Source organism: Prionailurus viverrinus, chromosome A3 (assembly GCF_022837055.1).
Source record: "Prionailurus viverrinus isolate Anna chromosome A3, UM_Priviv_1.0, whole genome shotgun sequence".
NCBI classification, from domain to species: domain Eukaryota; kingdom Metazoa; phylum Chordata; class Mammalia; order Carnivora; family Felidae; genus Prionailurus; species Prionailurus viverrinus.
The window spans coordinates 42,945,114-42,972,265 of record NC_062563.1 but is presented as its reverse complement, the minus strand read 5'-3'; the positions used below and the strand labels follow the sequence as shown (position 1 = coordinate 42,972,265).

The following is a 27,152-nucleotide window of genomic DNA, read 5'->3' as shown; positions in this document are numbered from 1 at the left end:
TGGAAGAAGGCCATGATGGATACTAGGGGCAGCTTATAGGGAATGAGGGCGGAGTCATTTGGGAAGGAGCCTTCTCTTTTTCTTAAGGGGATGAAAGTCCCCCTAAAGGGAAACTCTCAAAACAGAATGATTTCTGTGGTCTCTCTGCCTCTTGATCTCTATCATTTTCTACAAGTCCAGGGAAGAAGATGACTAGGAGAGAAAAATACACCTCCTAGTATCTGTTGCTTTATCAGTTTTGTGTATGTTTAAATTTGGGGGGTTTCCCTGCTCTACCCAGGCAGCATGGTGTGGCTATCAGGGCATAGTTTTTGGTGTCAGATTCAAGTGTGAGTCCTGACCCCACCCCTCTTTTAGTTTGGGGTCTTCCAGAAGCCGAGGCTGATAAAGGGGTTTGAGGGCAAGTAGCTTATTTGGGAGGTGACCTCCAAGAGCACAGGTTGGGGAGTGAGGAAGTGAGGCAGGAAGGAAAGGCAGAAAACACTGAGTGCCCTCAGCAAGTTGACCTGGAGCGAACTTACTGGATGGAGAGACACTTCAGTTGTCCTAGCTGAGGGCAACGGTGCTGGGGTACTTATGTACCCACTCACCTTCTGTCAGAGGTTGAGGGCTGCCCCAGGGGCACTGACTCTGTGGCCTGTCCAGCCTGCCCTGCCTACTGGCCCAGAGCAGGCCTTGAGGGCACAGAGATGAGGGTGAAGTGCCCTGAGCATCTGCCCAAGGTTATAGGCCAGTTTCTCAGCCTCAGTTTTCTCATTTTGCCCCGGTGGTGGGAGGGTGGGGGGAGGGCAATGATAACTGCCCTCTTCCAGGGTTTTGTAAGGATTAAATGGCATAATCCAGAAAAACGGACACATGTATAGACACAATAGTACAGGCAACCCAAACAAGGTCAAGGTCAGGTTAGTGGTGTTTGTTGTAGGTCATGTAGGGTGGTCTCCCATTCTCTGTGTCACTGCTGTACTTGGGTTAGGAGTGTGTGGAGATACGATTCCCTTATCCTTGATGTGGCTGGGCAGGGGTAGGGGGGTGGTAGAGGGGATGGGGAGGCGGAGGTTGGGCCTCCAGGCTGGGGGACTCCTGTTCACTTACCGCTCCCAGTTACCCCCGTGCATGGTGGCCACAGCACCACTCTGTGCGTGCGCCATGCTGTGGAAAAGGTGAGGAAGCGACAGGCTCAGTGGTGCAGCATTAGCTACTATTTTAAACTTAAGGACCTCTCCTTTATTTATTTATTTATTTTTTAATGTTTATTTATTTTTGAGACAGAGAGAGACAGAGCATGAATGGGGGAGGGTCAGAGAGAGAGGGAGACACAGAATCTGAAACAGGCTCCAGGCTCTGAGCTGTCAACACAGAGCCCGACGCGAGGCTCGAACTAATGGACTGTGAGATCATGACCTGAGCCGAAGTCGGACACCCAACCGACTGAGCCACCCAGGCGCCCCAGTTAAGGACCTCTCCTTAAAGAGACAGCATATACTCTGTAACGCTGATTGTGTGGTCATTACATATGGAATCACGGAAGCTGCCCAACTTTTGCTTATGTGTCCAATTTGCAGGTATGAAAACGAGTGTGAATGTCAGCTGCTCCTAAAAGAAATGCTGGAACGGCTTAACAAGGTGAGCTGAGCACGTCCGTGAGTCTGAGTAGGGACAGAATGGAACTAAATGGCTGAAATGACCATCGCGCATTCCTCTCTGTGTCTTTTTAGGATTTGCCTATTTCTTTTGCTGTCACTCTTTCTTGAGTTCATAATTGCTTTTTTTTTTTTTAATATTTATTTTTGAGAGATAGAGCACGAGCCGGGGTGGGGTGGGGGGCAGAGAGAGAGAAGGAGACACAGAATCCGAAGCAGGCTCCAGGCTCTGAGCTGTCAGCATAGAGCCCGACGCGGACCTCGAACCCACAAACTGTGAAATCATGACCTGAGCTGAAGTCGGACGCCTAACCAACTGAGCCACCCAGGCGCCCCTTGAGTTCATAATTTCAACTAAATCTTTTTGTGAACTCACATACCCAAGACACATACTCCTTTCCCACCACACACAGGGTCTTGCCAGAGAATCCGAGACCTTTAAGCTTATGACAGCTAGGCTGTCAACACAAGGCAGCATCACAGCAACCAGCTGGGATTTTGCCATTCCGATGTACCGGTCCCAAACACCAAACTCAGGAAACTTGCTTTGGTTATTGGGATGCAAGGATAACTCTGTTCTGTTGGCTGAGAGTCTCTTCTACAGGGGAACTCTCAGAGAACAGAGGAAGAAATTTCCAAAGAAATTTCCATTTCCCTTCAAGCTCTTCCCTCTTGGAGCCTGGAGAGCAGCTATGTGGAGGGCACCAGGGATTCTCAGCTTCTTGCTGGGACCCTCCTGCAGAGTTGTGTGGGGTTGTTCTTTGCAGGGAGTTTCCTTCTTCAGATCCTCCGTCATCAACGTAACTGATTGGATTTTCTGCTCTAGCCAGGGGAACTTGACTACCAAATGGAATAATCCTGGATCTCAGAGGTTGGGCAAAACCAGGGATGACAAATAACTGTAATTTCAGAGCTCAAATGTCTTGAGCTCATGGAGCTCTGTTCCGTTGAAGGGTGGCTTATTTCGGGCACATGGCCGCTTTCCCCCTTTCTCTTCCTTCCACACCCGTAATTCCTCATCAGAATTGCTGATAAAACACAGCACCTTTCCCTGCTGGGCCCAGATGTGTGGCCCTAGGATTCTTCTCCACCTGGAGCCCCAGGCAACCACTTCAGATAGTTGAGGTTAGCTCAGGATGTTTGCCAGTCCCTGGCTTTGCCCAGCCTCTGTTGTCCAGGATTAGTCTGCTAATCAGTGGGAGTTAGAACCACAACGTAGGGAAACTGAATTTTTCTTTGTCTGTGTTATCTACCACGTGATGCTTCTGTGTCCTTCCCTTTGTGAGCATATAATGCATTGTCCAAACAAGGACACTGTGTTTTGAAAGGAGCTGCTGTCAATAGTTGCCAAGGCCAAGTGATAGAAACTGGAATAGTCTCAGGCCAGCCAACATGTGAACACTCCGGATATAAACACAAAGACGGGGGTGGGCGTGTGCTTCAGGAGAGCCCTAAGTGCACAGGCTCAATGATTGGTCTTGTATTGGGTTGGGTTGCTATGGCCCCAAGTCTGTTGAAGGTGGGATTTGGGTGTTGTTAGCATCAGGCATCGCCCAGCTGTTCTGCTCATATTTGTAGCTCATCCCCATTCTTGTTTTTGGTGGTGATCCCAGGCTGCCAGATGGGGCTGCCATCTTGTCCACAGACCACTACCTTCAGGGACTTAGGTGCCCGACACCCTTCACTTAGCTGCCAGTTTAGCCCCTTCCCAACCCACCACATTTTGCTTTGTGCATATTTGTCCTCACTGCAAGCAGACCTCTCTCCGGACCTATTTCTGAGGTTGTCACTCATGCAGTGCCATCGTGTGCACTCTTCATAGAAGAGTGAGACAGAATGTAGTCCCTCTTTTTAGCTTTGGTGGAAAGTAACACCAAAGATTTATTTATTTATTTAAAAAAAATTTTTAAGCTTATTTATTTTGATCAAGAGAAAGAGAGCAAGTAGGGGAGGGGCAGTGAGAGAGAGAGAGAGAGAGAGAGAGAGAGAGAGAGAGAAAGAGAGAATCCCACACAGGCTCTGCATCATCAGCGTGGAGCCCTACGTGAGGCTCGAACTCACTGTGAGACCATGACCTGAGCCAAAACCAAGAGTTGGGTGTTTAAGTGACTGAGCCCCCTAGGCGCCCCAGTAACACTGAATTTAAAAAGAAGCTCCAGCCTTCTGTTGTTTTTCTCTTGTTACAAAAGCAATAACGTATTCTCAGAAGAAAAACATGGCAGTGGAGATCATGAAAACTAAGGGAAAAGGCCTCCCCGCCATTTTGTCCCCCTGAAACCATGGCTGCAACACCTTTGTGTCTATTGTGACAGGGAGTCTGGACAATTGAAGTATGGGTCCCATTGAAGTAAGGGTTACGAAAGTTCTGGGGAAAGATGCTACCAGCAGCTTGGGCCAGAGCCATCACAGGGCATCGGCATGGCTCTTCCCTGGGTCCAGGGAAAGACACTTCCGCCCAAAGTGAGCTGTGCAGCCCAAAACGGGAGAACAGCTTGATCATAGGACCCTTCTCGCCACTGTCGCGTATCTGTGAGACTTTGGGGGAACTGCTTCATCTCCCTGAGCCTCAGCTCCTTCATTTCCCAAGCGGGAGCAGTAAGAGTTGCCACCACCATGGAGTGGATGTCTGTCGACCCACACAGTAAGAATGAAGTGGCAGGATAGTGCATGTGACTTGCCTGTCGCGGTTATTATCGCAGAGCCCTTGATGTGATGGATGCCAGCTTAGTTTCCCCGGAGGGTGGGATTCATAGCCCTGGTGGTGTGCGGGGTGATTTTAGATGGTGCATGGAGAAACCATTTTTTAGGAGCTCTGAATTTATTTTTATGGTTGCCTCTTCTCTACAGCAGGTGACATCAAAAAGTTCCTTTTTAAATGCATGCAAGTGAAAATGAGTCAGTTTGAAGAAAAATGTGGAGTGACTAATAGTACAGGTGGTGTTCGGATGTAGCAGGAATCACGACGCAGGGATTGGCCAAGCCCGGGCGCTAGCTTGGAGCCTCAGCATAGTTGTGTGGTTATTTATTTCACCCTCAGAAAAGACCCAGTCCAGCCCCTTTGTTGCCAGCGAGGAGGCCCACCCTTGGTGAGATTCAGTGACTTAGGAGCCCCACAGCCCATCCTTGGCAGGTGTAGTCAGGAGCCAGGTGTAGTCAGGAGTCTTTTGTGTACGTGGTTCGTTCCCTGCCTCTGGTCCCTGACTCTCAGGAGACAGACACAAAGCCAGAGTCTCTGGGTAAAGATGACCCCTTCACACTTGATGTTGGTGCTCTGTCCATATCCCCTGGGCCACCCCTGAGGTCACACAGACCTGCTGAGCATACTGGCAGCTTCCTGCGTGTCTCTGGCTGTGGGGATGTGCATGATCCGCTGGAGGCATAGGCTGGAAGTGAGGCAGTTAGCTCCCCAGGAGCAGCCCTCGGCCACTGAGGGGTGGGAGTGGGTGGATGTGTTCCCCAGCTGCCCCATCCCTTGTAGCAAGAGTTCACAGGTGAGTTCTGTTGAGTCTCTCCACGTGCCCCCAGCAGGACTGAGGTCTGGTTGTCCACGGCGGTAACCTACTCATTACACAGCGTTATTGCCTTTTGTCCCTTTCCCCGGATCACTTCCTCCCTTCCAGTGCTTCTTGGAATAAACAACATGTATCCAATCCTTGCCTCAGGGAAACTGAAGGGGCCGGCCAGGGGAAGGCTGGACCTTCTTGTTCTCTGTTCATTGAGATGGTCACATGAGAAGATGAAAATGCAAGAGTATATTCATGTCTTGTTAGCTGGTCCTATAAAGGATTTTGGTCGACAAATCTTGGAATGTCTGCACGCATCAGATCAACATGGTTTTGACTGTCATCTTAGTCTCAGCACCCCTTTCCTTTGCTCTGGTGGAAGAGATTCATTCATCCCTAGGTGTGGCCATGGAAAATGGGGTACAGGAGAAACCGTTGACCCGGTCTTTGAGCCATGTTTGGAAAATATCACCGTGTATGTTGACAAGATTGATTGCTGCTGCTTTCATCAGACTGTTATCTGTGAATATTGCCCATGTAATCACATCTCCAGAACAGAGTTACTGTATTTGTTAACAGCCACATAACCTAAAACGAGCCACTCTCTGCTAGGCATTTGGAAATAAAATAAATTCCGTAACATACCACTTACATACTGTGGCCAAAGGTATTTTGATGTAGTAAGAATTCTTGATGACTTTTAAATATTTGGGTTTGGCTGAACTCCAGGACCCATTTTCTCTCTGTGTATATATGGTTATTGGTCCCAATAATGCCCAATGTTGCTTATTTTAAGAAAACTATACGGAGGCTTTCAGGTTTCTTTCCTATTTTCCTTTAAAATCCCCAGGATTTTAAAATGATGTAGGTTCTAGTCAAATGCTTTCACTTAAAAACATTTTTTAAAGAAACACCTAAAGCTGTCATAGGTGCACTTTTTTTCATGCAATTTGTATATCTTTAATTTGTCCAGGAAAGGGTAAGAAGCAAGGGCATTTGGGGAACACCAGGGTGGGGCTTGATGCCTTCACCTTCGGGGCTACAGGACTTCATTTGCCTGAGAACAACTCTGGGGCTGGAGATGAACTTCCGGGGCAGAAAAGGAGAGGGAACTGGGAAGGCTGAGTTCAGGAGGAGGCTGGGGGCGGGGAGGCTGGGAGAACAGAAGGGGAGAGGAGGAGCCAGGAAGAGTGCCCAGGGAGAGAAGACAGTGGGAAGAGAGGGAGCAGAGTCTAGAACATACTCAGCACCGTCCTCCAGGCCAGCCTGAGCCCCGGGAAGGAAGGCAAACCTACAATTTCTGGAAAGGTTTTTGGCGTCCAGGGTTGAAGTGTTTTTAATTAAATCCCAATTAACTAGAAATCTCAATGAACTTGAATACCCATTCTTGAGCAGCTTTTCTTTTGGGGTTGGGGGGGGGGGTGGCTGATTGAATGCTGGATTTGAGGCTGGGTAAAGATACAGACAGTGGGTTTTTAAAGGGATTTCTGGCATCCCTGTGAATGGGTTGGCAAGGCTGATTCTTCAGAGGCACGCTGGACTCTAGTTATTTCTCTAGTTTCTTTCTCAAAAAGTGGTTTAGATCAGCGATTCTGAAATGCCCATGTCCACCAGCAGCACCTGGAGGGCTTGTTAAAATACACATTTCTGGGTCCTGACTGCAGAAATTCTGACCCAGTACATCTGGGATCTGCCAGATATTTTACACCCCGAATCATTGTACACTTCTCATTTTCCCTCATCATCGGTAACCACACTTTGAGAACCACCAGATCTCAAATACGTACAGCATCAGGGTTGGAATGTTTTTGAAAATTAGACTATTGACCCAGCGTCTCGATTCGGAAAGAATCTAGATGCTTCTGCTGGTGGAGCTTTTGAAAATGCAGCTGACAGCATCCAAAGCATAATAAAAACACCAGCGTCCACACATTTCTGAGTTCTGGTGCAAACAAAAGAAAACACTTCCAAACGAATTTTCCTCAACATACCAGCAACTGCACATTCCAGAGGTACCTACTCACCTTTGGGAATTTGGGGGACGGTTTATCAGATGACTGTCCTCAAAGCAGGAGAATGTGCGTGCAGAGGCATCTGTATAATCCCTATTTTAAGGGCAAATATTGGCTAGCCTTTGTTATCACCACGAGCAGCTTTAAAGGCTTGGCTGATGGGAGCCGAGAGTGGTTGTTTGGGCACCATCCTAAGAGGGAGATGTGGAAAGAAAGGCAGGCACCTTGCAGGATGGGGTCAAGACTCAGCACTTAACTCTTTTTTTTTTTTTTTTTAATTTTTTTTTTTCAACGTTTATTTATTTTTGGGACAGAGAGAGACAGAGCATGAACGGGGGAGGGGCAGAGAGAGAGGGAGACACAGAATCGGAAGCAGGCTCCAGGCTCTGAGCCATCAGCCCAGAGCCCGACGCGGGGCTCGAACTCACGGACCGCGAGATCGTGACCTGGCTGAAGTCGGACGCTTAACCGACTGCGCCACCCAGGCGCCCCACTTAACTCTTGACTAGTAGAGACAGATTCCAGTCCTGTTGTTTCCCGGTAACTTCCGTTAACTAGCTGCATGACCCACTGGTTGATCTGGCCTCAGGCTGGCCATCTATAAGGAAAGACTCTAGTTTCTGAGCTGCGATTGGCAGAGCCCACAGGCCCATGGAGCTGCTGAGGGGCCTCTGAGGGAAGAGGGCTGCTGGATGGACCCCACTGTGGTCATGCTGTTCCAGAAACACGTCTCTGCATTGCCGCTATGCAATGACATCCTGGGATATTTTGTGGGAAGGATGACACATGTGACTTAACAAACGCTTGAGGACCAATGATCTTGGGGTCCTCTCTATTTCTAAAAGTGTGAGTGTTCGATCCCTTTATAAGTAATGACACAAAGTGTCCTTGAAACCGTATTCTCAGTTCTTCAGCTCTGGTGACTGTGGGTCAATCATGGATGAGTTTTTGGTAAAAATGAAGATGTGTGAGAATTCTCTGCCCTGCTTCCTCCTCAGCAGTCTTAAGAGGGGGGTATGGTGAGAGGCTGGGGATGAGATTAGTGGGTAGGGAGGGTAGAAAGATATCCAGAAGGACCAGTTCAAGGTCTTCCACCAACTCTGTCCCGGATTGAGCCCTGCCCAATCACTTCCACAGCAAACCCCTGCTCCTGAAGGGGGTACAGCTGCATCCCCAAACACTTTGATCGTCCTTCCCATCATTGTGGTCCTATTAGGACGATCAGTCAAGATGGTGGTCTTGTGACCCATCACAGCCCTCTCCCAGAACTGGAGAGACACGGAGATGAATTCATTGGCAGTTGGGTCATCCTGAGGGCGGAGCCATTACCTTCTGCTGTTTAGATTCCTGGGACTGTCCTGCTTTCTGTCTTTCTTGAGCCCCGGCTGCCTTCCCTTTGGTGTCTGTAAGTTATCCTGGCTCTGTCTGGTTCCTCAGCCCTTTCCCATTGCTGGACAGTCACCCAGGCTTTCTTTGTCCCACGCTTTCTCTCTCAGAGGGGCTTCGCTAGGCTCAGGTGATAATTCTGGGTAGTTCAGAGAGCCAGTCACCAGGGCCTCCAAGGGACCTGCCCACTTGCCCTGGGGAATTAACACCTCGATTGTATAAGGGCATATTCGTTACTGTCCCTGGGACACAGGATTTGAGGGCCCATCGTTAAGTCCTGAGGACAGAGCTCATCAAAAGTCAGTGAACGATCAGATCAATTCATTAATCAAAAGAATGAGCCCAGAAAGTGAACACCCATAGCTAGATTGCATATGAATTTAGTTCAGACCGTTCAGAGTTCAGAGCCCTGTACCTGGGAACATGCATTCTTGTCTTGTAATTTGGTTCATTCTTTTACTTCTGATTAGGAAAAAAAAGACTTCAGACCCTGTGTGGGTCTCCCAAAGGGTACGATTTTCCCCTATGCTGTTGTGTCTGCCAGTGGGCAGCGGAGGCCAGCTCCAGGGCCAAAGAGTGAGAGGAGCCTTGGGGAAAGCAGAGGAGTCTAGGGGCAGTGGGCAGGGAGCCAGCTCTAGGCTGGGGTCCTTCCCTCCTTCTGTCTGAGGGTTCCCTGCCTGCTTGCTCAGTGTTGGCCTCCCTGGTACCCATAGAGGGACTTCACATTCTTCCAAGGGAAGGATTTAGTAACTGGAAATTAGAGGAAAGACACTGGGGACATTCTCCCCCCAGGCAGAAACCTGGAGGAGATACTGAGGAAGAATGAGATTCTCCTTTGTGCCTAAAATTAATCCTGTAGAGCTGCGTTGTCCAGCTCAGGAACCACCAGCCACGTATGCTGGGGAGTGATTGAAACACAGGGAGTTCAAATCACAGTGTGTTGTAAGTGTAAAATATAAGCCAGGTTTCAAAGACCTTGCCTGAAAAAAAAAAAGGATGTAAAATATCTCATTAATAACTTTTAAATATTGATTACAGTGGTGCCTGGGTAGCTTAGTTGGTTAAGTGTCCGACTCGTGGTTTTGGCTCAGGTCATGATCTCACAGTTCATGGGATCGAGCCCCACATTGGAGTCTGTGCTCACAGCGTGGAGTCTGCTTGGGATTCCCTCTCTCCCTCTCTGCCCCTCCTCTGCTCATGCATACATGCTTTCTCTCTCTCTCAAAATAAATAAACTTAAAAAAAAAAAAGCGTTTACATGATGAAAAGACAATATGCGGGGTATATTGGGTGTAATAAAATATATTACTAAAATTACTTTCACCCATTTCTTTTTATTTTATTCCATGTAGCTGCCAGAAATTTTTAAAATTATGCCCGAGACTTGGACAGTGCTGTATTAGGATAGCTTATTTCATTTTTACTTGCATAAACCCTATGCAAACAGGAATGCTTTAAGATGCATTTCTGATGTTTGCCAACTGACCCAGTTGATTTTGTAGAACTCTGAAGAAGTTCTTTTAAGAGAAACTCAAAGTTATTTTTGGTAGATAAAATACCCTCAGAAGTTCGAGTTGGGTGGGGATTAACTGCTCCCCTACAATTTTGCTCAAGTTTCAGACCAAATTCACACAGGCACATATTTCTTTTTTTTCCTTCTTCTTTTTTTATGTTTATTTCATTTTTGAGAGAGAGAGAGTGAGCGTTAGCAGGGGAGGGGCAGAGAGAGGGAGACACAGAATCTGAAACAGGCTCCAGGCTTCGAACTGTCAGCACAGACCCAACATGGGGCTTGAACTCACGAAGCTGTGAGATCATGACCTGAGCCAAAGTCAGAGGCTTAACCGACTGAGCCACCCAGGCGCCCCGGGCACGTATTTCTTAATTAAACATTTTCCATACAGCCTGTTTTCTAGTCTCACGAAGTCCCAGCTCTCCCATGTGGCACTTGCTGACACAGCACTTTGCGTGAAAAGCTCATTCAAAGCAGGTGATCCTTTGGAGTCAGAAACCTGATATCTTTATTGTTAGCCTCCAACAATCAAAATCTTCCTATAGTCATCTTTTATAGGAGTGATGAAGGAATCAAGTGCGTTTCTGAGGAGTGCAGGCCAAAGGCCTCCCTGGAATCTAAACCCTATTTGTGCAAAAGTGGGATTTGTCTCAAAATACCTGGGCCCTTGCACATGCTGACTGTTGTAACTCTGTTCACACGAGGTTGGACAGTGTCTTAAATATGTTAGCCAACCACTTATCTGCCTTTGTTAATGAAAGCCGATTGCTACCATTCATGCTTTTTAACAAGTCATTAATAAGTCAGTAAAAATTCCCTCGGCAAGGCCTCAGGTATTGGCAGTTGACATTGCAGGGGGGTCTCAGGAAAGTGACAGTCTTGAGGAACCCAAGCAATGCTCACCTATAATAGCGTGCTGGACCCAAGGGACACTCACCTGTAATATTACACTGGACTGCGGTAGCATTAAGGCAGTTCTAGCCATCACAGCACTGTCCTATTAAGAGCACAGTAAGGGGCGCCTGGGTGGCTCAGTTGGTTGAGCATCCGACTTGAGCTCAGGTCATGATCTCACAGTCTGTGAGTTCGAGCCCCACGTCGGACTCTGTGCTGACAGCTCAGAGCCTGAAGCCTGCTTCAGATTCTGTGTCTCCCTCTCTCTGACCCTCCCCAACTTGTGCTCTGTCTCAAAAATAAATTAAAAAAAAAATTAAAAAAAAAAAAGCACAGTAATCTGGGGCACCTGGGTGGCTCAGTCAGTTGAGCATCTGATTTCGGCTCAGGTCATGATATCACAGCTCGTGAGTTCGAGCCCTGCGTTGGGCTCTGTGCTGATAGCTCAGAGCCTGGAGCCTGCTTTGGATTCTGTGTCTCCTTCTCTCTCTGCCCCTAACCTACTCGCATTCTGTCTGTCTCTCTCAAAAATAAATAAACATTAAAAAAAAAGAGTATAGTAATCCAACCTATTTGGTTCATCCAAACAAGATCAATGAGATAAAAGTCGGTGAACTATCACAATGTTTGATGAGGACACTCAGCCTTGTGTCATACATGTCACTTCCCACTTTAAAGGAATAAACAGCATTCACCACAGCAATCATTCTAAAAAATATGCATATTGTATTAAAGAAACATCGTGTCAGAGTAAGTGTCAGCAGTACTTGGGAGAAAACTATTAAAACGAAGGTTTCATCGTTAACGGAAAATTCTTTCTCAGTCTTAGAAACTCAACTTACTGATGCTGAGATATAGAACAGATATAGCTGTAACTTAAATTTTAAGGCTGTTGGTATGTAAACATATGCTAATTTTCTCCCTGATCTTTTAGGGAAAATCTTCGCAACCCTGACACTATTGACATTTTGGGCTGGAGAATTCTTTGCCATGTGGGGCGTGTATTGTAAGATATTGTGCAGCACTCCTGGCCTCTACCTACTAGATGCCCATAGTCACACCCCACCGCCCAAGTGGTCACAATTGAAAATGTTTCCAGATATTACTAAATGTCCCTTTGGGGGTAAGAAACTCAATCTCTGTTGATAACTGCCGTTCTTGACCAGAATCAATGGGCTCACCCAATGCCTTATTGGAAATGTGGAATCTTAGACACTCTTCCAGACCTACAGAACAGGAATCTGTGTTTTAATAAGACCCCAGGAGGTCCATGTGCTCATATGCCCGGCCGATTTCACACCCATGTATCCCTGCCTCCACGTGTGGCTCCCTTTCTCATTGCAGGAAGCTGATGAAGCCTTACTGCATAACCTGCGCCTTCAGATCGAAGCCCAGTTTCTGCAGGATGATATCAGTGCAGCAAAGGACAGGTACAAAAAGGTAACTGTGACCCTTCCGAAGACTGTCCCTCAGATAACCTGGTTTGGGTTTGGCCAGACAAGTCCAGGGCACTCGTGGCTGAAACATGAGCCTGCTATCGTGGGTTACTTTTGTGTGGATTGCTCCTGAACCAAGGGGGCGATGGGTTGGTTGCTGGATGGCACTCAGGGAGCCAGACATATGTAGAGGAGGAGGCAGTAATGTGTGTGTTGAGGGGAGGGAACTGATGTCCGTTTCGTACGTTACAAAGTGATCGTACATAGATCCGTCTCGAGTAAGCTAGGACCTGTCCGTTGTTTCGGCTCAAAAAACGCAGAAATACAGAAAATGCGATGTAGCTATTTATTAGCCCTGCCTCTAAGCCAGTTAGTTGAGGGAACACATGGCATTCAGGAGCTTCCTCTCAGGAAGCATTCCTCTCTGCCTCCCGCCTCTGCTAGCTGCTCACAGGCCTGACTTTGGGGGGCTTTAGTGTAATGGAAAGATCAAATCCTGGAGCTGCGTAACCATGGGCGAGTGCCGTCCCCACTCTGTGCTGCTTCATCTTCAAAATGCGGATGCCAGACTCTCCTTCTGCACAGCTGTGTGGTTAACTGAGTGTAGCAGACCTGTGAGCCTGGCCGTGGTCCTGGGGGCTGACCTCTCCAGTGGGCTGTGGCCTCCCTCCACCTGCCAGTATCTGCCGCTGGGCCTCCGGACGATCGCCAGGCAGTGGAGGGTGGCTGTGCCTCATGGCAGGTGTTGGGGAACTAATGCCCTGGGAGCAGCTTCAGCCAGTGACGGATGCACATTGTTGGATTCTTACCCCAGCTCCCTCTTACCTGCTGTTCTGCGCGACTCCCAGGATCCCTGGCTGGCCTGAGCGCCAGGCTCCCATAGGGGTAACTTACCTGGTAACATTCTTATTGGCTGCCTTGCCTTTCCTGTCTCACTTCTCCCTCCAATAATGTTTCCTGGCATCTTCACCCAAATGAACTGTTTGCACTCAGACCCTTCTTTCGGGGCCTATATCTGAGCCGACTCAGGGTGCTATAACAAAGTACCACCAACTGGTTGGCTTTATACACAACAGAGATTCATTTCTTACCATTCTAGAAGCCAGCACACTGAAAGCAGGGTGCCAGCCAGCATTCCCAGGTTCTGGTGAGGGCCCTCTTCTTCGCTTGCAGATGTCCCCCTATCACTGTGTGCTCACCTGGGCTTTTCCTGATGTCAGCTCTTTGAATTTTTTTAAATCTTTTTTTAATGTTTGTTTGTTTATTTATTTATTTATTTATTTATTTTTAATGTTTATTTATTTTTGAGAGAGAGAGAGAGAGAGAGAGAGAGAGAGAGAGAGAGAGCAGGGGAGGAGCAGAGAGAGAGGGAAACACAGAATCCAAAACAGGCTCCAGGCTCTGAACTGTCAGCACAGAGCCCCACACAGGGCTTGAACTCACAGACCGTGAGATCATGACCTGAGCCGAAGTTGGATGCTCAACTGACCGAGCCACCCAGGTGCCCCTGGCTCTTTGGTGTCACTTCTTATAAGGGCACTAATCCTGTCCTGGGGCCCCATCCTCATGACCACATCTAAATCTAGTTATTTCCCAAAGGCCCCACCTCCAAACCCCATCCCACTGGGGGTTGGGGCTTCAATATGTGACGTTTGGAGGGACACAACATTCCATGTCTTTCTGCTTCTGGGGAAACTGATGCAGTGTGGTAGTATAGGTGAGACACCTGGTACAGCCTGGAGCCTGGTGAGTGCTGAGTAGTGTTAGACTCTCTTCCTGCCTCAGTGTGGACCTGTCTCAGCACAATGGGAGGCCCCGTTACTCATACTGAAGGCCTCCCCCTCCCTATGGTGTTCCTCTGCTTTTCTACCAGGCCTGGCCTGTTTCCTCCCGCCACCACTTCGAGGCTGTTTAGAACAATGATAATAATAAGAGCTCACACTGTGAAGTTTTTGTGCATTATCTCGTTTGTCCCAACAGCAGCCTCCTGAGATAGTGTCTTAGGGTGGGCTGTCTACGAGGAGAGCCCAAGTGGTGATTTTCGTGCGATTGCTGTATTAGTGGTGAGCTCTCAGGAGGAGAGGAGGGGGAACAGGGGCACAGGGGTAGGAGCTGAGCAAAGGTGTGGGATTAGCTGGAGTCTGGTCCAGCTTGATCCCACGGGGGGCTCTGCAACATGAATCGCTCACTCCACAAGGTTGGTCCCACTTTGAGGCAAGAGGGTTGGCCTTTTGTCCTCCTGTGCCAGAGAGTCATTGGTCTGGGGTGGGGGTGAGGTGGGATTGGGGGGCATTGCTTCCTGGACAAGATGGCCATTTTCTGGAGGAGGGCAGTTCTCTGCACCGTGCCATCAGCCCTCGTGCACGGAGCTGGGCACAGGTGTTCTTTCTGCTGGGAAGGGGGATCAGGACCCCCCTCCAGATCGTTAGTCCTCCTATATGGAAGAACCTGAATTTTGGGAGGTTTAAATTGCTTACCTGAGGCCACACACAGCTAGTAAGTGATTTAGTCTGGGACCATCCTTGGAAGCACTGCCCTGTTCTGGGGTCAGAAAGAGTCCTTTGTACCCTGCAGGGTCTCTCTGCCCCCACCTCTGCTTTCTCTTGTAGTTTTGCCATCCTGGGCTCTAGGAAGACCAGCAGCAAAAGCATCCATGTAATGGAGGGGAAATGGCGAGATCAACAAGCCTCTTTATTTGTCTTCTTGTTCTTGTGAAGATTAAAGGGAGTGTGAAGTGTCCACTGCACGGGTCGTGGTCTGTCCTGTCTGTGACGGTGAACATGTGAAAGCATTCATCCCTGGGGTCACCTGGTCCTGGAGGCAAGATCTCAAGGAGCCCAAGTTTTAATGAGAATGCTTTCCTTCCCCCAACAGAATCTTCTGGAAATTCAGACCTATGTCACCATCCTGCAGCAGATTGTCCAGACCACCCCTCAAGCATCTGCCATTACAAGTGGGATGAGGGAGGTAAGAATCAGAGCCCAGGCTGCAGGGAGAGCATACCTGGGGAGGGCGCCTACGCCCCCAACGGCCTAGTTTAGCAGAGACTCAGGTAAGGCTTCAGGTCAGGTCCGACTGGGCACCGAGCCGCGTTCACTGGTCACACTCTCGCTCTGCGTTCGCCTTTGAGGTTTACCCTTCCCTGCTTTCACTCAGACTGGGAACAATTTAGGCATCTGAGGACACAGACTGTGTCCCTGACCATTGTCTTAGGCATTTCCTCTTGAGAATTTCAGGCTGTTCTTCCTTGCGTAGTTGGTAAGAAACTGCCAGACTGTTTCCCAAGGCGGTTTGCATGGTTGCAGCCCATCAACGATGAGTGTGTGAGCGTTTCTGTTGTTTTGCATCCTTGCCAGCACTGGGGATGTCAGGTTTTTATTCTGTTTGTGCTTTTTGCTCATCTAACAGGTGTGTTGTGTGTCTCACTGTGGTTTTAACTGCGTCCCCCAGTGACTAATGATGTTGAGCCTCTTTTCGTGGCTTATTTGCCATCCATGTATCTTTTTTGTGGTATCTGATCCAGTCTTTTGCCCATTTAAAAAAAGTGTTTTCTTTTCTTATTCTCCTTATCAATTTGACCGTAAATTTTGAATACAGAGAGACCCAGACAGTACGTGGCTGTATTTTCAAGGTTGGCCTCTGTTAATGATTATGTAAGTTTGTGGAATGAAAACTACTGTGGAAAAAAAATAGAGATTACAGAGGCTGATTTTTTTTAATGTGATTTTGGATGTAAAAACATTAAAACATTTTTTTTTAATTTATTTTATTTAAAAAAATTTAATATTTTCTTATTTTTGAGAGAGAGAGACAGAGCATGACCGGGGGAGGGGCAGAGAAAGAGGGAGACACAGAATCCCAAGCAGGCTCCAGGCTCTGAGCTGTCAGCACAGAGCTTGATGCGGGGCTCGAACCCACGAACCGTGAGATCATGACCTGGACTGAAGTTGCATGCTTAACTGACTGAGCCACCCAGTGCCCCACTTTTTAAAAAAAGTTTTTAAATATTTAGTTTTGAAAGAGCGAGAAAGAGGGAGAGAGAGAGAGAGTGGGGGAGGGAGACACAGAAAACGAAGCAGCCTCCAGGCCCTGACCTGTCAGCACAGAGCCTAACATGGAGCTCAAACTCATAAGCTGTGAGATCACGACCTGAGCCAAAGTCTGATGCTTAAAACCGACTGAGCCACCCAGGTGCCCCCTCATTTCTGATAGAATGTTCCACATTCCTTCACTGAGCTCTCTAGCTGCTGACGTCGTGTTTTCCTAATGTGGTTTAGTGGATTTTTTGATGCATAACATGAGACATGTAAAAATAAACTGACAATAATGCAGATTAAAACAAAAATGTCATGGTGCCCTTTCTCCAGAGGTTGTGGTAGGTTGTTACAAGGTTTGGGGAACTGGTCAACTGGTGAGATTCTGTTATTCTGCAAGGACAACTTAGGACAGTGGTGCTCATACCCACTGACATTTGGAATCACCTGGAAGTCTGTCCAGACCACACCCCAAGTCAATTAATCAGCTGCCTGGCAGGTGGAACCCTGCCTCAGTCATTTAGAAACTCCCAGGGCAGCGTGTAGACAAGCTCCAAACTTGTGGGCCAGGGGAGCTGGCTGCTTGGGTCTTTTTGTTTTAACTTAATATTTCTTTATAACAAAGCCAAAGAAATCCCAAAGCTTCCTTTGGAAGACACTTTATTTTTTTTAAATGTTTATTTATTTTTGAGAGAGAGGGAGGGCACAGGAGGGTGGGAGTGGTAGGAGGGTGGGTAACAGGGAAGGGGGAGGGGGAGGAGAAGGGACAGAGAGAGAGAGAAAGAGAGAGAGAGAGAATTCCAAGCAGGCCCTGAGCTATATGAAGCCCGACACAGGGCTCGATCTCATCAACAAACATGAGGTCATGACCTGAGCCGAAATCAAGAGTTGGATGCTTAATTGACTGAGCCACCCAGGTGCCCCAGAAGACACTTTAAAACTCTGCCAAATAACATCTGTGAGGTAGGAAACTTGCTTGTTTTGGCCTCCATGGGGATATTCTTGTCCACATCACCCATCAGTGACCATTTCAGGTGACTGCTCTCCATAGTTGATATAACTGAGGCTTCTAGAAGGACCTAAAATAGCTTCTCTTGAAGCCTTAATTTTTTTTTTTTGTCAGAGGTTTCTTTCCAGATACCTTATTTATATTGTGCAAAGTCATGCCCCCCCGCTCCTCCCCGCCCCCCCCCCCCCCAGTTCAAAGCTCTTTTACACCAAACACACTTTTTAAATCATGCATCTGTATTCTTGTAACAAAATTCTTCCGAGTTGTAAGAATATAGAGACTGTCTGGACAGTCTGAGAGCATCAGTGATCGTCAGTGATCTTTGCCTCATCTGGAAGCTGGTCAGAAATGCAGAATCTCCAGCCCGAGTGCAGAACCCCCTGAGTAAGAATCTTCCTTTAGCGAGACCCCCCAAAGATTAACATTACAGATCGAGAAGCACAGATTTAGAAAGTACCACATTCTTTATTACTCTTAGCCTAAAAATTCTATATGTGAGATAGATGGTCCCTTTCAGGTTTGTCTGACCGACTCTTGTTACCTAAAAAATGTGTTAAGTCACCTTTGCAAAATGAGGCTATAATTAGTGTCGTTCCCTAGGATAGCAGGTCAATGGTTAATGTGTCAGTAAAGCATAATGTCAGTGCCCTCTAGCTAGAGGCCACTGAGGACGCACCTATGGTCAAATAAAGCCGGGTGTATTATTCACTGCAGCAAAGGAGTGTGTCCCCTGGGAACTTGCAGGGTGTCTCAGAGGAGGAGGGATGTGTGAGAGGATCGAGGCCTGTGGTGGGTAATTCGAGGGGAGGGATCAGCTAAGCAGGGCTCTGCTCTGGGTTGGATGCCCTCAGGAGAGGGCTGGTCCTATGACTGAGTATCCTGATAATTTGTACCTAGGAGGGTATACTTGGTAATCAAGCAGCATCGCTTGTTACTGGGGCAGGAGGTTGGGGGGGTGGGGGCGGGAAACGTTTGGTCATTTTTGTGGGTGCCTAGACACAGGACAGTCTTGTTTCTTTCTCATTCCGCCATGGTCCCAGTGTGACATCTTCAGATGTGGGGAGGGGGCATCTTCTATAAGTTTGTAAGTAGGGAGCACCACAGCCTGGCAGTTAGTGCCAGCTGCCAGCAGCCAGGCTGTCTTTCTTCCTCTTCAATGAATATCCAAGGGTCTATTGTGCGTGAGACACTCCCGCTGTGGGTTGGAGGGAGCAGGGGTGTATGATGAGTGGGAGCTGGGCAGTGAGGAGAGACAGGGCCAGACAAGCAGGCAGGCCCCTGGCAGGGAGGTGGTGCAATGTATTTGCACCTTGTCTGCCTCTATCTCCAGGCCGCAGGCCTAGAATTTGCAAAGTGTGGCATAGATGCATATCTTCCACACCCTGGTGCTCAGAGTCTGAGTCCCCCTCTGCCCCCACTACCCCTTCGTCTGCGTCTTTGAGGCAGGGAGGTGGGGACTGAAACAGAGAAACAAAGAGGACAGAGATACAGAAACCGACTGAGAGACACAGGTAAAGAGACACAGAGATAGACTGAGAGAAAGCATGCCTCCGTGCACCGAGAAACACAGGAGCACACCAGCCCTGGAGTAAGCACACAGCTGAGGAGGGCCATCTGCAGTTAGGTCTCTGGTTTCCCCTTCTCCCTGGGCTCAGGGACAGACAACAGAGCCCTACGAGAGTCTGCATCCCCAGCTTCCCTTTTGCGGAGGAGGAAGCGCCTTGTCCGGAATCTTTTAGCCAGTGTATGGCACACGCAGTCTGAAATGTGGGTCTCGTAGCATTTATGGTTCAGACGCTGAAGACAAAGTGGAAAGGCATTAACTAAGGGCGGCCACTGGGGGCCTGTCTTAGCTCAGGCTGCTGTAACAAGCAGCACAGATGGGGCAGCTCACACAACAGACATTTGTTTCTCATGCTTCTGGAGGCTGAAAGTCCAAGATCAGGCTGCTGGCAGATTCAGTTCTTTTTTTCTTTTTTTAACTTTATTTGTATTTTGGGAGAGAGACAGAGAGAGCAGGGGAGGGGCAGGGAGAGAGAAACAGATCCCAAGCAGGCTCCACACAGTTAGCTCAGAGCCTGCCTCGGGGCTCGAACTCACGAACCATGAGATCACGACCTGAGCTAAAATCAAGAATCAGACATTTAACCAACTGAGCCACCCAGGTGCTCCCAGATTCAGTTCTTGATGAGGACCTGCTTCCTGGTTTGTAGACAGCTGCCTTCTTGCTGTGTCCTCACATGGTCTTTCCTTGGTGCATCTTGGAAAGAGAGAGCACTCTGGTGTCTCTTCCTTTTCCTATAAGGACACTAATCCCACCATGAGGGCCCCATCCTCATGACCTCATCTAGATCTAATCACCTCCTCAAGGCTCTAATTCCTAACACCATTGCATTGGGGGTCAGGGACTGAGCACATGAATTTGGGTGGGGTGGGAGGGATACCCTTTTCCCTCCGGATTTGCTCACACATCAAGTGCATGGGAGTGCTGAGTCTGGCTTTCTTTGTGCAGGAGAAGCTCCTGACGGAACGAGAAGCCGCTGTCCTGCAGAGCCAGCTGGAGGAGGGCCGGGAGGTAGTGTCCCTCCTGCAGGCACAGAGAGCCGAGCTGCAGGCCCAGGTAGGGTGTCACACTCTCATGTCCACTGCTCGCCATTAGGCATTCCCACCACACATGTCAATAGGGTTCTACAACACATTTTATTCAGGTGTCACGTGCATGCAGAAAAGTGTACAAGTATCCATCTGAGGGAATTCTCACGAGTGTCACATGCCTGTGTATCCAGTGCTCAGAGCCAGAAACAGGCCATCCTGAGTAGCGTGACCCGCTATCCTGCTTTAAGTGAGGATTTCCCAGGATGCAGGACTTTCAATGCCCGGACTGGCCAAGTCCTGGGCAAACGGGAACCATGGTTCATGCTATTTCCAGGCCCCTCAGGGGTTCCCCTTGTGCCCACTTTGAGTCACCACCACTCCCCACCAAGGGTAAGGCTGTCCTGACTCCTGCACAATTGATCCGTTTTGCCTGCTTTAACCTTATCCTTAAAAATAAGAAGAGATGGACACATATTGGGATTTCTATCCTCCCAATCTATGCTTCCTGTTTCTCTTTTCATGACCTAAAATCTCCCCTTTGGAATTTGATTACAGGCGTGGGAAAGGGTGGTCATGTCAGTGTTTGCCTCCCCTCAGGATTCATTCGTATAAAGCTCCCATTTCTACCCCTCCCCCCCCCTTTTTTTTGGCAAAGCTTAATCTGAAAACTAAAGTCACCGGAAGAATGCCCTCCTGTTTCTGTGGCCTTCCTTCTTGGTTAGTGAGCTTCGTGGTTCACCCCCCTGATTCCTTCCAGTTTGCTTTCTCTCATTACTATCCCGTTGTAATGGGAGACATTGGGTTAGAATACTAAACCTTCATATACTGTGCAACTACACTCCTAAATCAAAAAATAAATGGACATTTGGTTTGACAAGTACACATGAAGGGACAAGAGAAGAAAAAGTTTTGGACTATTTAGGAAACCTGGAACATTTATATGTTATATGTTACTCTGTCTCTATCCAATGTCTGCAAAATCAAAAAAAGTTAACGCCACACAGATCTGGTGCTTTTTTAGGTATTCAGTGCCCTCCAGATCTGCCCGGAGTTTTATGAGGGGACCATTGAGTTCCAGAATCTTCATTTCTGCCCCACCACACACTGTCAGTATGCAGCAACTCTCAGGGGCCACTGAAAGCAAACCAGGGTCTGGTGATTATCTCCCGAGGTAAAAATCACAGCTCGAGAAATCAAGTACTGCCCTTAAAACTCATCCTTTCATGACAAACCATGGGTTGGGGACCAGATGCACCATTTTGGTGACTTGGTAATTTGTGGCTTCCTCTGAGGCCCTGGAAGAATGGAGTGAGAGTGAGTGAATGTGTGTGTGTGCACATACGTGTATGTATATGTGTTTATGTGTGTAGATATACATGTGTGTATGTGTATATGTGTGTGCATGTTGTGTACTATATATATGTCTATATTCATATATGTGTATATATGTACGACTTTGTATGAACGTACGTGTGCACGTGTTTATGTATATATGTGTGTATATAGGCATGCACGTGTGTGAATGAGAGATTGGAGAAGTGGATGCAAGCCCACTGGTCCTAGAGACTGGTGTTTTCCAAACCACTGTTTACAATGTATTATTGGGTTGTAAAATGACTTCAGCAGAATTGAGTGGCATTAATAAAGAAGAAATTGACAACACTAGACTAAGATAGAATAAGAAATAACAGAGTACATGGCATGTAACAGTGGGATTTGCTTTGTGAAACCTGTGTTTTAAATATATATGTTTCCACATTTAAATATATATATTTGCTCAAATGCACACACACACATGCACACACACGTTTGTATGATGTGTATGGTTTGTGGTGTTAAATGTGGCTCTTCAAGTGGGCCTGGTGACAAAGTTGAAAACCCTGCCCTAGATACTGAGAAAATGAAAGAGCCCAGCTGATGTGGTAAATTCCTGTTCCGGGGCAAAAAGGTTTCTGTCTCTGTGTACATATATGTATTTATTGAATGTAAAAGTAAGACATTTCATGAAGGATCAACCTAGTTTCTGAGGACGTGAAATAAATCTGTCTGCTTGGCCACGTGTCCCCTCCCATAGTTGCTGCAGGAAGGCTTATAGGTCTTGCTCTGACATTGTTGTCTCTCTAAATCGGGGATCTTCACTTTTTCTGTGCCCTGCCCCACCCCCCAGCAGTCTGGCAAAGTCCGTGGTCCACTTCTCAGAAAAATGTTAAAGGCATATAATAAAAATAAAGAACATATAATTAAAAGAAAACCAATTATATTGAACCAGTTATCAAAATATTACCAAATCATTTTCTATATAATAATACATGTGCTTATATTAAATACAACTAGCAGTGGGTCTAATGCAACACAAGTTGTGTTTTCTCTCGCTGCTGTAAGGAATTACTAAACACGCAAGGGCTTGAAACAGTAGTCCCTTGTCTCGCACTTCCATAAGTTAGAAGGCTGGGTGGGCTTGGTTGCTTTTCTGCTCTGGGTCTCACAAGGCTGATACAAAGTTGTCGGCCGGCCTCCTTATCTGAAGGCTCTTGGTGGAGAATCTTCCAGTCTCAATCAAGTTGTTGGCAGAATTCAATTCTGTGTGCAGGTGGGATTGAGGACCCTATTTCTTGCTGGCTGTTGGCCAGGAATTATTCTAGAAGCCGCACACATGCCTTGGTTTATGGCCATCCTCAAATCCACCAACAGTGCATGGAATCTTTCTCAGGCATCTAATCTCTCTGACTTGTGCTTTTAAGGGCTCATGTGATCAGGAATAATCTGTAATAATCTCCCTATTTTTTTTAAGTCCACTGATTAAGAGCCTTAATCACATCTGCAAAGTCCCTTTTGCCATGTAACCTAACATATTCATGGGCGGAAAGCTAAGGGGCAAAGGTCATGGGGACCAAAGTCTGCCTAATTAGCACTAATTAAAACACAGATGTGGCTGGGCCCACCCAAGAGTTTCTGACTCGTTCTGGGATGTGGCCCAAGAATTTGCATTTCTAGACTTCCAGCTAATGATGCTTCTGGTCTAGGAACCACACTTTGAGAACACTGGTATAGGGGTGGGCCCTAGGTTGGGTCAGAATGTTCTACATCTGGCCTACCTTAGTCCCTGGCTTGGGGCTTTCACATCCTATTCAGGACTCGTTCATGGCTGGCTTTTTGTTGATTTTGAAAGGTTTTAGTGACTGCCCAATAGAGTAGCTAAGCTGAGTGCTCTAAGGGAGATTTGGTGGCTTAGCCCCTCAGTAGTGCCAATGCTGACTAGGGACAGGGGAGAGGGGTGGGGCAAGGAGAACTCCTTGTAGCCTGAGGGCTCCAACCTGGCACAACCAAGGCATATGGTTCTGCCTGTGGTTGGAGCTACTGATGCTTCCAGAGCCCTCCATAGCATGGTCCTCAGGGTGAGGTCCCTAAACCAACAACATCAGCATCACCTGGGAACTTGTCAGAAATGCACATTCACAGGCCCGGCCCGGCCCAGACCTACTGAGTCAGGAACTTTGGGGTGGGGCCCAGCAATCTCTGTTTTAACAAGCCCTCCAGGTGGTTTTGCAGGCTCAAGTTTAAGAACCAGGGGTACTTGGGTGGCTTAGTCGGTTAAGTGTCCGACTTCAGCTCAGGACATGATCTCACAGTTCGTGGCTTCAAGCCCACGAACTCTGTGCTGACAGCTCAGAGCCTAGAGCCTGCTTCAGATTCTGTCTGTCTCTTTCCCTCTTTCTCTGCCCCTCCCCTCTCATGCGCTGTCTCCTCAAAAATAAATAAACATTAAAAAACAAACAAAACACTAGTCCAAAGGATGGAAGAAACAGCACCCTCAGAGCTGGCAGCCCCTTCTTTGAAGCCAAACATAGTCCATGCATGAGATCACTGGGATGGCGCTTCCTAGAGGTGGAAGAAAAGGGACAGGCACTTCTGGCTCCCTAAATTACATTTCACTGAGAGTTTCTGAGGCAGGGACATGGAAAGAGTCATGTATTACTTGGAAAGAGTGAACCTCCCGAGTATCATTTCTCATTAAAGTTGCCTAGCACCATCTAGTGGTAGATTTTGGGAAGACAGCATGTAATCCGTGAAGGACACTTGATTTCTTCCATTTCCTTCTTAAATTGTTTTTCTTTTTTTTTAATTGAAGTAAATTAGTATACAGTGTTATGTTAATTTCACGAGTACAATGTAGTGATTCAACAATTCTATGTGTCAGTGCTCATTAAGATAAGTGTACTTTTAATCCCCTTTATCTGTTTCACCCTTCTTCTCTGCCCCCTCCACTCTGGTGACCAGCAGGTTGTTCTCTGTATTTAAGACTCTGTTTTCTTTGTCTGTTTTTTTCTTTGTTTGTCCACTTACTTTGTTCCTTAAATTCCACATGTGAGTGAAATCATATGGTATTTGTTTTTCTCTGATTTATTTCACTTAACATTATACCCTTTAGTGCATCCATGTTGTTGCAAATGGCATGACCTCTTTTTTTTTTATGGCCTGAATGGTATTCCATTGTATATGTATATACCACATACATCTTCTCCATCCATTCATCTACTGAATGGGAGGAGATATTTGCAAATGACATATCCAATAATGGGTCAATATCCAAAATATATAAAGAACTTACACAACTCAACACCAAAAAACAACTAACCCAATTAAACATGGGCAGAGGACCTGAAGGGACACTTCTCCAAAGAAGACATACAGATGACCAACAGACCCATGAAGAGATGCTCCATATCACTCATCAGCAGGGAAATGCAAGTCAAAACCACGATGAGGTATCACCTTACACGTATCAGAATGGCTAAAATCAAAAACACAGGAAACAACCAGTGTTTGTGAGGATGTGGAGAAAAAGGAATCTGTTTCCTTTTTTAAAAAGACCTTGGACCCAAAGGAATCTGGGGGCCTAAGAGGACCGAAGCAGGAGGTCACCCGTCCAGATGGGGCTCACTGTGAGGCACTGTCAGGGTCCCATTGACCCATGCTATGCAAAAGCAAGCCCCACAGCTGTGCTTGAACGCTGACTCCTTCGTTCATCCGTGACTGCCAAGTTCCATGTGAGGTTCAGCAAATACTGATCAGAGCATGATGTAGCTCCTGCCTGCAGCAGCTCACAGACGACCTAAATGGTCCATGGAGAAACACAGCAGTCACTCTTGCTCAGGATGAAGTTCAGGTTGCAGCACAGCCCACACCTTCCACCTGCCTCGCTCTCCAGTCTCCATGCAGCTACTCCCCTCCCAAGAAGCCCTGGGCTGGGCGTGAGATGCTCTCTCTTCTTCTCCTCACCCTCCTGTGGTTTCTGGCACCTGCCCCTTGGCTCATCACGTCTCCTCTTTCTGGAAGCACCTTCTCTTCTTCAGTACCCAGGACTGGCCTTCTCTGACATCTTCCAGCACCTGAGGGCCTCCCTGTACTTTGTGATGCCCTGGGCATGTCTCTGTGACCAAGCCACCTCCCCACACTGGGCTGTGGGCTCTAAGGAGGAGCGTCCGCATCTCATTCTCAGGCAGCCAAGCTGGTGCCAAGGTGGTTCACATCAGAGATGTCTCTTTAGCCCCCTTTAAGGCAGTGAAAGTGGGGCTCTTACTATTTTTCTTGAACACCCCTCTTCTGATACCTCCCAGGGCAGGTATCCCTCCCGCAAATTCCATCAGAGGACAGCCATCACCCACCCACCCACCCACCCCCAACAGCAAACCACCAGCTCGTGAGATACACGAAAAATCATGCTTGCCCTGTAAGGTTCAAAGGTTACAGGTGACATTTTTCTAGTTTCTGATTTCCTGGTTCGTGACAACGCTTTGCCATCCCATTTACCATTTAGAAGTTGGCTAAGTGAAGGTGCTCAGGGACGGAGGGGTCTGTGTGTGGATCACCCTCAGTCTCCCCCCAGGTCTTCAGTGAGAACACGCTGGTGTTGCTTGCCTGTTGATGTGTGGGAATAGGGGGTTTTCCAAGGGCCTGGAGTGAGTGCACGTGTGTGTGTGTGTGTGTGTGTGTGTGTGTGTGCACGCACGTGTACTGCTCACCTGCAGCTGGGAGGAGGCTGACACAGGGAGGCCCATGGTTTCAGGAAGTGTCTCAGACCCTGCACAGGTGGCTCTGAATCCTGTACTTATTGGCAAGTCACTTTGTGCCTGTGTGCCTCAGTTTCCTCATCTGTAAAGTGGGTGCAGTAGCAGCCCCTGCCCATATGGTTGCTGTGAGGCTCATGACTTGTTCCCAGTGAGAAGTTGCCAGCACAGACCATTGTCCCCACCCCGGGCCGGGGAACCCATACCCAAAGGGGGCAGTCGATTTGCTTCACTCATAATCTTTGCTTATGTTTACTCTGTTCTGGAACACTTCAAACATATACAAAAGTGAGAGGACAGTCTCATGAGCGCCCGTACCCCCATCCTCCAACACATGGTCCCTCCTTCATCACCTGCACTCCACATACCCCCATGTGATTGTGAAGCAATCCCTGACACCAGACCATCTCATCTGGCAGTATTTCAACTGTACCTCTAAAAGATGAGGGCTGCTTTTATAGAATATGAGGCCGTTAACCCACCTCAAACATTTTTTTTAATGTTTATTTTTGAGAGAGAGAGAGAGAGAGAGAGAGTGCACTTGCAGGGGAGGGGCAGAGAAAGAGGGAGACAGACACAGAATCTGAAGCAGGCTCCAGGCTCTGAGCTGTGCTGCCGGGGCCCCAGCGTGGCCAAGGTCCCCCAGGCTTGTTCTCGGGACTGCTCCGTAGAAAAGAACGTCTGCCTTCAGGGTTCTTCCACTCCTGGATGGCTTCTTGTCTCTGAGATTCAAGCTTCAAAGGGGATCTTTTAAATTCCTTATTTCCTGGAAGCATTTCCTAGAGTGTATGAACCCTGGCGTAGGTAAGAAAATGTGGCCGCACCAGGAATTAGTGGTATGCCTTGGTATTTGACATGACAGGTAACTGAATTTAAAATCTTTTTTTTTTTTTTTTAACGAGGACCAGAAACTCGATCACAGGAGCTTAAGCAGGAAAGGGTGCGCTGTGATTTTCTTTTGAAATAATTTTAGACTTCTCAAACGCTACAAAAATAGCACACAGGTTTCTCACAGACTCTTCACCCAGCTTCCCCAAATGTTAGCACCTTCACTACCACAGA

General features: G+C 47.7%; 1 protein-coding gene across 8 annotated transcripts in view; it reads left to right on the top strand.

The window, feature by feature from the left end:
* The window catches only part of BFSP1 (beaded filament structural protein 1), a 72,429-nt gene that overhangs the window by 37,121 nt on the left and 8,156 nt on the right, over nt 1-27,152 (top strand). For all 8 annotated transcript variants that reach the window (XM_047854493.1, XM_047854496.1, XM_047854492.1 and 5 more), the window contains 4 exons: nt 1,563-1,623; nt 12,293-12,388; nt 15,259-15,351; nt 19,940-20,047. In XM_047854493.1, the coding sequence (XP_047710449.1) occupies nt 1,563-1,623; nt 12,293-12,388; nt 15,259-15,351; nt 19,940-20,047 (358 nt within the window). The remainder of the gene's footprint in view (nt 1-1,562; nt 1,624-12,292; nt 12,389-15,258; nt 15,352-19,939; nt 20,048-27,152) is intronic.